The 12,874-nt window shown below is 39.3% G+C and overlaps 1 protein-coding gene across 2 annotated transcripts in view; it reads right to left on the reverse strand.

The window, feature by feature from the left end:
* Positions 1-12,874, reverse strand: part of FRMPD1 (FERM and PDZ domain containing 1) — an 83,980-nt gene that overhangs the window by 29,037 nt on the left and 42,069 nt on the right. Inside the window, exons 3-4 of one of the 2 annotated variants that reach the window (XM_060299958.1) lie at positions 1,791-1,975; positions 840-942 (exon numbers count right to left, since the gene is read on the reverse strand). In XM_060299958.1, the coding sequence (XP_060155941.1) occupies positions 840-942; positions 1,791-1,975 (288 nt within the window). Of the gene's footprint in view, positions 1-839; positions 943-1,790; positions 1,976-12,874 lie in introns of those variants that run through there. The other variant, XM_060299957.1, reaches the window with a different exon arrangement.

The raw sequence follows: 12,874 nt of genomic DNA on the forward strand, positions 1-12,874 counted from the left end.
CTCAGAAATGAAAACCACCACTCACAAAAAGGCACAGACTAAAGTACAAACTTGAAGTATCTTCAAGCTGGCTTTCCTCTAACTCTATTTCTCGTTTCCCTTTATTTATATTAAAGTCATTAAAACAGTGTTGGGTGAAAGTTTGAAAAGACAAAGGACTGCACGTGCCTATAGAACATCTGTCAGGCCTCCTCACTCCTGTCACTCACTTCCTCTGTCTTAAAACCAGGGTCGCCAACTGTCAGTGCCAACCACATTCACTCATTCCACTGAGCACCCACTGTGTGCCTGGTCTTAAGGAGATCATGGTCAAAGCAGAAATTGAGACATTTACAAAAATCACCAGGACACCAGGTAGAAGTTGGTAGGTGCCATACCGATGGAACTACGTATGCCTACAGGCTGCACCAAGAACATTTAGGAAGAGATGTTAAAAGGGTTAAAGAACAATAAGCAGACTTAGTGTCAATTTAGTCTAATTTTGGGCATATGTTACAACAACCCTATACGTCCTAAAGGGGTAGGGCCTATGTATTATTCATAATTACATTCCCCGCAGCGCCTAGCACAGTGTTTTGGGCATTGCAGGGGGTTGATAAATAGAGCACCCTGTGCCTCCCCATCACTTCTGTAGGCAGGTGAAAGAGGGCAGATAGTAACCGAGATGGAATTCTAAAACAAGGCTGTTATTGCTGCTTTAAAGGAGCCTGCACTTTACTTAAATCCCAGGGATATCAGTTATGCCCTTTCTGTCTCCCACCCTTGCTCTATAATAATCTGTGCAATATATATAATAATATATATAATAATTCTGTGGATGATGGAAGACAATTTAGTACCTCAGAATATCGACCGCTCGTTCACAGGAAAGGTCTTCAGCAGGCTCGTTGTTCATCTGGAGGATCTGATCACCAGGGAAAAGCTTGCCATAAGCAGAGCTTCCTGTTGAAGAGAAAAGAAGTAACTGATGTTCATGCCAGGAGAGCCCAGACCCCACGTGTCACAGCAGCTCACCTGAATGGCAGCCTGATCCAGTCCCCAGGGCACTGGCTCACCCACACCCCTGGCCAGACTTGGGCTCACATGGATTTCAGTTTTCCTGTTTACAAAGCATGGATAACGTACCTACCATTCATCACCTTCAAGGGATGTTAGGAGACTGTCCAGGGAAAGAAGACTAGCAGAAACTCCCTGAATCAACAGAGCTGGCCAGCCAATCTACTACATTCATTGCTAAAGAACTCTGGTGTGTGTGTGTGTGTGTGTGTGTGTGTGTAAATTCAAATTATTAGATTTTAACTAGTCCCAGATCTCACATCAACACATAGCTGAAGTATGACAAAAAACACTACACATTCCCAGCCTGCTCATCTTCACCCTGATACAGCCTATATTTTACAGACTCAAGTGAAAACAAATCAATAATTTCTATTACTGTCTGCCCAGAAACTCTCCCCAGCTCAGAGCATGTAGGGTTCAGAGAGGACAGCTGGTCCCAATACTGTCACTGCCCCTGAGACTGGCCAGGGGGCCACGGGTGGGCAAATCCCTGCCTGAGGCCAGTGGACCTGGGGTGCAGATCAGCAAGTACACTTGGAGCTCCTCCCTCCCAGCACCACAGGAAGGTGCAAAGCCCTAGACAGAATTAGGTCGAAATTAGATGTGCCCTGTCTAGCTTTCTGGGGTAGCATTTTCTACATTATGTTATAGCACAGAGAGATGGGAAGAGAACGAGGGATATTTCTCCCCAAGAAGCCAAAATCCTTTCTTGTTTCCCAGTCATCCCCTACCTGCTGTGACGGCCACCACTGTGAGGGGAAGGGTCTCAGAAATGTGAAATCCATAGTCCTGGAGGAGATCATCTTTGTCTATTTTTACTGTGTGTTTCACAGGGATGATGGTCTGGGTTGGGATCACAGGGATGATGGTCTGGGTTGGGATCCCAGGGAGTCCATCAGCTGCAGCATCTTTAGCCCTGGAAGAGAAGGAGTGTGTAAAAAAGACAGAGAGGGGAGTCTAGTTGGTCGCCACAAACCAGGTCAGCCCTAGGCATTCTGGAGGAGGAAGATGCAGAGCTAAGTGGATACCAACTCTCCTCTTGAGAGAGAGACGACACAAATGCCAGTAGATAAGACAGCGGGACATAGCACCGTGCTCTAAAAGAGAGGTCATGAAGTGCTGTGGGTACTCAGAGAAGAGGTAGAGCAGTTTTAACTTTGTGGGCTAGAGGAGAAGGAATCAGGGAAGCATTTGCTACCTAGAAGAGGTGGCATCTGAGAGATGTCGAGGGTATATCTACACAGCCCAAATCCTGGCACACACAAGATATTCAGTAACTGCTGCTGAGTGGATGGATGCATAGATGCATGGATGGGTAGGTGGATGGATTCATGGATGGACGCATGGATGGATGGGTGGGTGGATGGATGGATGGGTGGGTGGATGGATGGACGGACAGGCATTCCAGGCAGGGGGCACTGCTTCAGCAGAGGTACAGAAGAGGAAAAACATGGACTGTGAATAGGAACAAGGAATTGCTCAGTTTAGATGTCTAATGATGACTAATTTTTATAGGTGAGTTGTTTCTTTGGTGATTTTTTTCTTTTTTGCTTTATAATGAACGTTGCTTCCCCTTCAACTTTGTAACTGTGAGGATTCCAGTATAAAATCCCAGATATTGCAGACTCCCTCTATATTAATTGTTAAAAATATGTATGTTCTCTATATATCTAAAAGCAGGTAAGTTGAAAGTTATATTTTCTATCTTTCAATACCACAAAGCGAATTTATGAGCTATTTTTCATTTGTCTGTGGCAAGTGATTTTTTTCCTTCTAAGAGTCAGTGGTTCTTTCTGAGGAAAGTCAAATAGTGATGGGATAAGGTATTTATTGTCATTATAAAAAAACAACAGAAATGTGGAGGAGTAACAGCTCCCTCGGGGCTCTGCAGCTAAGGTTCATCATTTATTCTCATCTATTTACCAAACACTGTCAGGAACTCTGCCCAATGCAATAGGACCTCGGTTATCTGAAAATCACCTCTCTGTCATTTATAATAATCTCAAGTTTCAACAAGGACCAGGAAATATTAAAAAACTGCTTCGTGGAACCAAAATGCAGGTGACAAGTCCAAGCCTTATTACGCACATTATCCATCAAGGAGCTCTCTTAGGAGCGAGGAGAGGATTTCTCCTAGGTGAGCATATGGGTAATACTGAGAATTGTTAGAAGACAGACTTAACAAGAGGAAAGAAACAGAAAACTCTGATAATTTATACTGAATAAAACCCATAGGTATTCCTGATTTTTTTTTAAAAAAGAAAACTTTAAAGCTCTGAAAGGACCTTTCTAAGTAAAATAAATAATATAGTGCACTGAAAGGCAAAAATCAACATCTGCAGTCCTTTGAAAAAGCAACAGGAAGGACACCCTAGACACTACTCCTATTTAATGTGGCAGGAGAAATGCCTGGAATACTTATCAGAGAAGGAAAAATGATAAGAGGAATAATAGCGTACCTTTTTTTTCCTAAACAGTTGATGATCTACACCTAGAAAATGAATTCACAAAGAGAATTGCTAGTGCTTAAAAAATAGGTTTAGTGGAGTTGCAGGATAAACACATAAAACACAGCCACAAAAAGCATCTAACAATTCATTAAAAACAGAGTAGCTGAATGTGTATTAGGCGCTAGGCATTCTTAATAAGCTGATGCAATAAAGGAAGACACAAGTAAAACTGAGGCTGGATTCCTGGTTGGGAAGATTACATATTGAAAAATGAAAGTAAGTACTGAACGAAAATATAAATTTGATGGAATACTGGTTAAAAATCCTTCCAAATTAAATAAAAAACTTGATAAATGGATGACAGTAATAGTAGCAGTAACAACAACAACGATAATCATTTGTAACATTTATTGAACACTAACTATGTACCAAGGAGTGATCTAACTTGTTTTCATGGCTCATTTGACCCTTACAACACACTTGTGACGTAGGTATGATTATTATCCCTATTTTATAGATAAGAAGACTGAATCTTGCTTTGAGAAACTTTAACCTGCTTAAAGTCACATAGCTGGGGAGGGAGTTTCAAACTGGGGCTACTTTCTTCAAAGGCACTGCAGCACAGCTGTATAATGCAAACCACATTTGTAAATGTTAACTTTTCTAATAGCCACCTGAAAATGGGGGAAGAAATGAAAAAGAAACAAGTGATTTTTAATATATTTTTATTTAACCCAATATATCCAAAATACTATCATTTCAACATGTAATCAATAAAAAAATTATTGATGAGCTATTCTGCACCCTTTTTTTCATATTATGTCTTCAAAATTCAGCATGTATTTTATACTTACAAAGCATGTCAACTTGGATGCTATATTTTCAGCAGAAATTCTCAGATTTCATAAAATTTACAGTTAAAAAGTAAATTTTCAGGCCCAAGTTCTTCCGAACATACTTAAAAGTTTTCCAATAACTGAATGATCAGTCTTTACATTTAAATTAATTAAAATCAAATAAAATTAAGTATTTAATCTCTCACTCATACTAGCCACGTTTTAAGGGCTTAATAGCCATCTCTGGATAATGGCAACCATATTGGACAGCACAGATCTAGAGCCTATGACAATGTATGAAAAATATACGAGACTCTCATATACAAAAAGAAAATTTCTAACTTCAAAATTGTATTAACAGATGTTAGAGCAAATACCTTAAAAGGTACTTTATGTCAATTTGTCAAATCTTATATAGTTATATAAAATATTTACTGTGAGATGTGGGTACCTTTTAATGTAGAGTGGGTCTCCAAAATATGAGAAAACTTGAAGCCTAGAAGCCTTAAAAGAGTTGTGCTTCGGGGCTTCCCTGGTGGCGCAGTGGTTGAGAGTCCGCCTGCCGATGCAGGGGACGCGGGTTCGTGCCCCGGTCCGCGAAGATCCCACATGCCACGGAGAGGCTGGGACTGTGAGACACGGCCGCTGAGCCTGTGCGTCCGGAGCCTGTGCTCCGCAACGCGAGAGGCCACAACAGTGAGAGGCCCGCGTACCGCAAAAAAAAAAAAAAAAAAAGAGTTGTGCTTCAACCTAGATTATTTGACCTGGGAGCCTGGGCTCTTGAACACTAAATACTGCTGCAAGAATGAGGGTAAACAAGATGTGCAAGCACACACTCACGTGTGGGTACACTTGGGTGTGCATACACCCACCTTCCTCTCTTCTATAGATCACAATCTTAATCTGCTCCTATCAGACAGAGGCGATGATCAAAACTGCATGGCGTGGTCTTCACCAATGAAACGGAATAGAAACTTTAGAAAATCTTTTAAAATATTAGGTGGCTAGCCAGAAATAACTCAACATGGTGACATAATCACCACACTGCAGTACTAAACACCATACGAAGTATTACATTTCAAAAAGGTCAAAAGAGAGAATTATAAAAACTAGAAATAAATATGGACAGTTTATGCCAGCTTCTGGAGAGGAGACACATTTTTAAGGATTAGAAAATTAGAGACAGGCATAAGATATAAGATGGATGGTTTGAATGTGAACTTCAATAGCTAATACATAAATACAAATAAATAAAAGATTAGATAACAGAATAGGACACAAGGAGAAATATTAAATGATAAAAGTTTATAACTTCATCTTGTACACAAAAACTAACTCAAAATGAATCACAGACCTAAATACAAGAGTTAAAACTATACAACTCTTAGGAGAAAACATAGGAATAAATCTTTGTGACCTTGGTGTCATATTAGACATGCACAAGTAACAAATGAAAACATAGATAAACTGAACTTCTTCAAAATTAAAAACTCTTCTGCTTCAAAGGACACCACTCTGGACTTCCCTGGTGGTGCAGTGGTTTAGAATCCACCTGCCAATGCAGGGGACTCAGGTTCGAGCCCTGGTCTGGGAAGATCCCACATGCCGTGGAGCAACTAAGCCCATGCGCCACAACTACTGACCCTGTGCTCTAGAGCCCATGAGCCACAACTACTGAGCCCGCATACCACAACTACTGATCCTGTGCTCTAGAGCCCATGAGCCACAACTACTGAGCCCGCATACCACAACTACTGAAGCCCGCACGCCTAGAGCCCATGCTCCACAAAAGAAGCCACCGCAATGAAGAGTAGCCCTCCCTCGCCACAACTAGAGAAAGCCCACATGCAGCAACAAAGACCCAACGCAGCCAAAAATAAATAAATAAATAATTTTATTTTTTAAAAAAAGGACACCACTGAGAAAGTGAAAAGACAACCCACAAAATGGGAGAAAATATTTGCAAATCATATATCTAATAAGGACCTTGCATCTAGAATACATAAAGAATTCTTATAATACACTTAAACAAAAAAGACAAATAACCCAAATAAAAATTGGGCAAATAATTTGAATAGACATTTCTCCAAAGAAAACATACAAACAGCCAATGAGCACAAGAAGAGATCATTAGCCATTATGGTAACATAAATCAAAACCACAGTGACATAACACTTTATATCCACTAGGATGGCTATAATCAAAAAGATAGGTCAAGTGTTGGCTAAGGTGGAGAAAATGAAACCCTCATACAGTCTTGTAGTTCCTCAAAAGACTAAACATTGAGTACCATATGACCCAGCAATTCCACTCCTAGGTATATACCCAAGAAAACTGAAAGCATTATGTCCACACAAAACTTGCACGCAAATGGTCATAGCAACATTATTCATAATAGCTCCAAAGTGGAAACAACCCAAGTGTACATCAACTAATGAAATGACAAAGACAATATTCCATACTAGACTATTATTCAGCAATAAAAAGGAATGAAATACTGATATATACTATAACATGGATAAACCTTGAACACATTATGCTAAGTGAAGGAAGTCAGCCACAAAAGACTACAAATTGTATGATTCCATTCATGTGATATGTCCAGAATAGGTAAATCTATAGAGACAGAAAGTAGATTAGTGATTGCCTAGGGCTGGGGAAGGAGGGTTTTGAAAGGAAATGGAGAGTGACTACTAATACGTATGGAGTTTCTTTTTGGGGTGATGAAAATCTTCAAAATTCATTGTGGTGATGGCTGTACATCCTTGTGAATACACTAAAAACCAGTGACTTGTACATTTTAAGTGGGTGAACTGCATGGCATGTAAATTATATCTAAATAGAACTGTTGAAAATAAGTAAGTCAATTAAAAAAATAAAATCCTAGAGGGAAAAAGCTTACAATAAAAATATATGCAGAATGGGCATAAATACATGCAGTAAATACCCAGATTTCACGTGCTCAAAGCAAGTGAATTGACAACTTGCACATGAAGAAATAAAAGCTGGTAAATAACAGAAAATGTACAACCTTAGTCATTGAAGAAGCACAACTGAAAGGACTACAGAGAACTATTACATGTCTACTAAAGCACCAAATATGAATAAAAATAATAAAGCCCAACATGTGTGGGCCCTGGTATTTAAGGTTGACTGTATAAATTGGCTATTCAATCTCTCTGGAAAATAATCAGGGAAATTATAATATGAATTTAAAATTTGATCATTTTCTTTGATCTTCTGTTACCATTTTGACTGACATTCCTCAAAGTAATAACTGCCCTCCTCCCAAATAAAATATTATTTGCACTAGACTATGAATTCCTAGAAGATAAGGGTGACTTTTATTCACCTCTGTGTTCCCTGTGCCATAAAGTCCTAGAACAGAGTATGAACTCAAAAGACCCTAGCTCTTGAATATTCAAAAATATTTACCATAGCTTTATTTAGAATAGTGGAAAAACTTCAAACCACCCAACAGAGAACAGATAAATCAAGCACAGCAAGGAATTGCCCCAAGACTCTACATCAATGAAGTACCACAAGCCTGTGAATCTTAGACATACGTGGAAACACAGCTTAGAAAACACCCGTCCAGAGCATCTTCTAAACTGTGGTTCAAACCCCCTTCCTAAGGGAGAGATCAAATTATTCTGTCCCCACAGCTCCCCATCACCCACAGGATAAAAGTTAAACTCCTCAACCTTACTCTCATGTTCCTTTGTCTTTAAGTCTCAGGCCCTGGCCAACATTCCCTACCCACTCTCCTTCCCAGGCCATCACTCCAGCCTAATCTTACCTGCTGCACCAGTTTTGCATCTGGGCCTCAGTTCATGCAGCTACCTCACAGGAAAATGTGAGGCCAATCAAAGCCCAGCTCAAACGCTGCCTCTTCCAAAATGCCTTCTCTGATTTCCCAGCTAGACACAAGTTCTCTCAGCTCTGAGCTCTTCTGGCCTAGAGCACCTCAACTTCAATGATAACTGATCCCATATATCATCACCCCGAATAGACTGTAAATTCTCAGGATGCAGGAACCACTTTTTACCCACCTCTGTATTTCTCACCGTACCAAGTGAAGAACTTTGCCCACAGAAAGCATCTGTGCTTATTAGGTGAATACATGAGCAAAACACTACATAGAGAGAGCATGATGCAAAATAGTACCTCTAATATGATTAGCAAAGGTGGAAATGTATATTTAACCACTAATAAATAGCAGACAATTTGAATGTGACAGAGTTCAGTGTTTGTCCTTTGTTTGTTTAATTTGAAATATAGCTCAGCCCTATGACAATCGTCCTAATCAAGACCCATCTTTTCCATGTCCCAGAGCTCAGTAAATGGTATCAGGACGAGGCTCAGTTGCTCAAGCCAGACTCCTGGGAGTCATCTTTGACTTTACCCTCCTCTCACCCCTAATATCCTATCCGTCAGTACTACAAAAGATCTCCAAGATGTCCACTTATCTCTATATCTCCATGACCACCATTCTATTTCAGGACCCTGTTACCTGTCCTGAAGAAGATTGCTGTAACAGTCTCCTAGCTGGTCTCCCCACTTTTCATTCTTATCTCACCTGAATGATTCTCCATCCAGCAACCAGACTGATATTATAAATGCAAACCTGCTCGTATATCTGCCCTGACTAAATGGCCTAATCCAAAATCCTTAATATGGCTTAATACAGCGCCTGCCCACCACTGAAGCCTCTACAATGAAGCCATTTGTTCTCTCGATATTTTTGTTCCAGCCAGACTAGTATCCTTGGAGTTCCTCAAATACACAAGGTCTTCCCTCTGCCTAGAATACCCCCAACCCCTAACATAACACTCTTTAGAGATTTCCCAAAACACCCAACCATACACTATCTGCCCAGCTCCTACTCGATCTTCTGGTTTTGGCAGAAATATTCCTCTCCCTCTGCTGAACCTGTACACAGAACCTGTACATCCCTTTTTGAAACACACATCACCTTTGAAATGACCAGTGTGAAGTCTCTTGTCCTTTCTAGACAACAGCTCATATGGCAAAACCGTGTCTCTCTTGCCCCATGTGCTGAACTCAATGCTAGGCATAGAACACGGCTTAATAAATGTATGGAGACCAAAAGAAAACCACCGACCTTACCATATTTAGAACAGAATCCATTTTGATGCTTTTCAAGTGGGTAGGCTTCATTTATCTGACTTTTGCATTTGGAATGGTGTGCTCCTCAACAATGGTAGACAAATGAAGCCCCGCTGTGCTGGCTGATCCCTGGATGGCATCAGGAACTTTGGCCCAAAGTCTGTTTTTTGACATTTTCCCCAAAGGCCACATTTCAGCTTTTGTTTGGAAAGGGATTGCTTAAGAACAGGACCAAACCGTGGCCTCTCCTCACAAAGAATGTTCAATATTTGACAGAGAACTGAAGGAAATGATCTCTGTAGCAAAATTTCCTCCTCTGAAGAACCTTATAAATATCAAACTAAGCACCGACAATCCAAAAACCTATGTCTGATGCCTCTGTAATGGTTTCAAATCATAAATCTGAGGTCATTGCTGCGATTTCACTTTGGAACAGCATAAGACCTGGCGACACTAATAGAATTCCTGTCAGATAACTGGATCAAGCCTAAGGTAGAACTAGAAAAAACATGTAAAATTTATCATGAAAATAGCCTCGTGTAGACTAATTCTGTATTTTATGGGTCATAAGTTCATACTGAGCTGATCAATAATGCTGAGAAGAAAAAATAACAGAGATAGATTAGGTTTCAAATATTCTCTGGCTTTTTATCTGCTCTCTAATAGGTTGGAAAATATATTTTGCCCCTATCTTGTAACAACAAAGAATTCACCTTTGAGTTCCAGCAGGATGTGAAGAAACTACTTTGAATCTATGGTTAAACACTGTATTATGTTCAGCTTGAGTGATTTTCAAAGCTAACATCTGGTATAAGCTGGCTTTTTAATCCAAAGTTTATTCAAAGAAAGAAGAAATAGAAGTAGCAGCTTGTACCAGAAAGAAATTTATCATGTAGTCATAATCATAGGACTATGCTTGTGGCTGTGAAAGTTTCTAGGGGACCACTGAATGTACATATTGTGAGTATAGTGCAAAGGCCTACAGTTGAGAGGAGGAGAAATTATTCCACTGTTACTTTAAAAAGGAGGTTCAGGAGACAATGGCAACCCTGCAGATGCAGCACAGGAGCCTTCTAACCTGTTCTGTTCGAGCCTTTCTGCTTTTGCCCATGGGTCAAAGAGCAATAAAAAATTGGTACCTGAAATGGTCTTTCTACATCATTAGGAGTATTATAAAGGTCAAAGATACCATCCCTATAATTAGTAAACAGACTATGGTTATAATGAACAAGTAAATTTGTAAAGAGTGCAAAACCAATAGCCAGGGCTCTGATACCATGATGCCATGATGCATGTGTGTGTGCGTGTGTGCATATGTATGAATATGTATGCCTGTGTGTACATGTGGGTGTGTGCACATGTGCGCAAACATGTGCATGTGTGTTCACTAGTATTAAGATTCAAGATGAATTGAAGGAAAGAAATCTTTTTAAACCCTGAGGGTAAAACCAAGCACCAAGAAGAAGGCATCAAATCCATCAAGCTCTTTATTATTTTTAAGTCTTGCTCTATAAAACTATTTCTGATTAAGCATAAGAGAATTCAGTAAATCTTATGCAAAATTATGTTAATAATACAATAAAATTATTCTAAAGTTCACATGGAAGAATAGGTAGGTAAGAGTAAAAAAAATGGAAAATGAAGAATAATAAAAGTCTTGTTTAATAGATAATAAATGTAAATATTTTTCATACAGGTGTGTGAAAACAGGCCGTTAGATCAATGGAACAGAATAGCTAGTCCAGGAAGAGATACAATTTCCCACTCACAGACACAAGAATTTCATATATAATAAAAGTGAAGAAAGGAAAGATCACTCACAGTTAATGGTGATGCAAACATTACTTATTTTGGAAAAAACCAAGTTAAATCTACATCTCACAACCTATACAAAAATAAACTCCAAATTTAAAAATTAAATATAAAATACCTTAAACTATCAAATTGAAAATTAATTAAATTACTTATTGGGTGAGGATTTTCTAAGCTTAGAAGCAATCAAAGAAATCACCAAGAGAATATCATTTAACTATATAAAAATTGAAAATTGTAGGAGACAAAAAAATGGCATAATTAAGTGGAAAAGTATTCTATAACATGTCATTCTCAGTTTATCACCTCCGTAGTTATACAAAGCTGTTAAGAAGATGACAATTTAGTTCAAAGCAAAATGGTTAAAAATTAGTTTATAATGTAATGTCACTATGTTGCAGCTTTTATTAAGTAGTTTGTATTACACTATTTTTACAGAAATTCGAAACATGTCACAGAGACCACTTGGGGGGGTTAGTTATTTCTAAAAAAGCACTGATATTGTAAATGTTATTTTTATATTGGAATGTGAAATTAAGTGGTAAAAGAGTAGTCATCTTAATAATATCTGAGTAATTCTGTATTTCTACAATTATAGGTATCACTAGGCTTGCAATCTACACAAGCATACACACACATTCAAACTGAGTGCCACTATCCGAATTTGACTAGTGATTGTAACAATAACCACCCACTGAAAATTAATCTAAAATTGAAGAAATCAAAGCAACTTTAAAAGTTGACACTCTTCCCCAGAAAAATGTCCATTTTAAGACACATTATATAGCTCTAACATTACCAAGGTTCATAAAAGTTAACAATTTGTTTAATAATGTTTGGAAATGGTAATTGTTATTTTTGACTAATTTCCTCCTAGACAATTCAATTAGTGTCAGAGATAAAGTTTAACTTTTATGGAAAAAATGGCAATTACAAGTAAGCAAGTACAACTGGCTGAAATGAGTGGAAGCTTTTAAAAGTCTGAAAAAAAAACAGGATTGCTAAAAGATGCATGTAAAACTATATGACTACAGATTAACTTCTATGTTTCCTTTTTTTAAAAATTTATTTTCTTTATTACTTTTCTTTATTTTTGTCTGTGTTGGGTCTTCGTTGCTGCGCATGGGCTTCCTCTAGTTGCTGTGAGCCAGGGCTACTCTTCGTTGCAGTACACGGGCTTTTTATTGCAGTGGCTTCTCTTTTTTTTTTTTTTTTTTGAAGTACGCGGGCCTCTCACTGTGTTGTGGCCTCTCCCGTTGCAGAGCACAGGCTCTGGACGCGCAGGCTCAGTGGCCATGGCTCACAGGCCCAGCCGCTCTGCTGCATGTGGGATCTTCCCGGACAGGGGCACGAACCAGCGTCCCCTGCATCGGCAGGCGGACTCTCAACCACTGTGCCACCAGGGAAGCCCCTGCAGTGGCTTCTCTTGTTGTGGAACACAGGCTCTAAGCGAGCGGGCTTCAGTAGCTGTGGTACATGGGCTCAGTAGTTGTGGCTCGCGGGCTCAGTAGTTGTGGCTCACAGGCTGTAGAGCGCAGGCTCAGTAGCTGTGGCACAGAGGCTTAGTTGCTCCACGGCATATGGGAT

This window comes from Globicephala melas, chromosome 6 (genome assembly GCF_963455315.2).
Source record: "Globicephala melas chromosome 6, mGloMel1.2, whole genome shotgun sequence".
NCBI lineage: Eukaryota > Metazoa > Chordata > Mammalia > Artiodactyla > Delphinidae > Globicephala > Globicephala melas.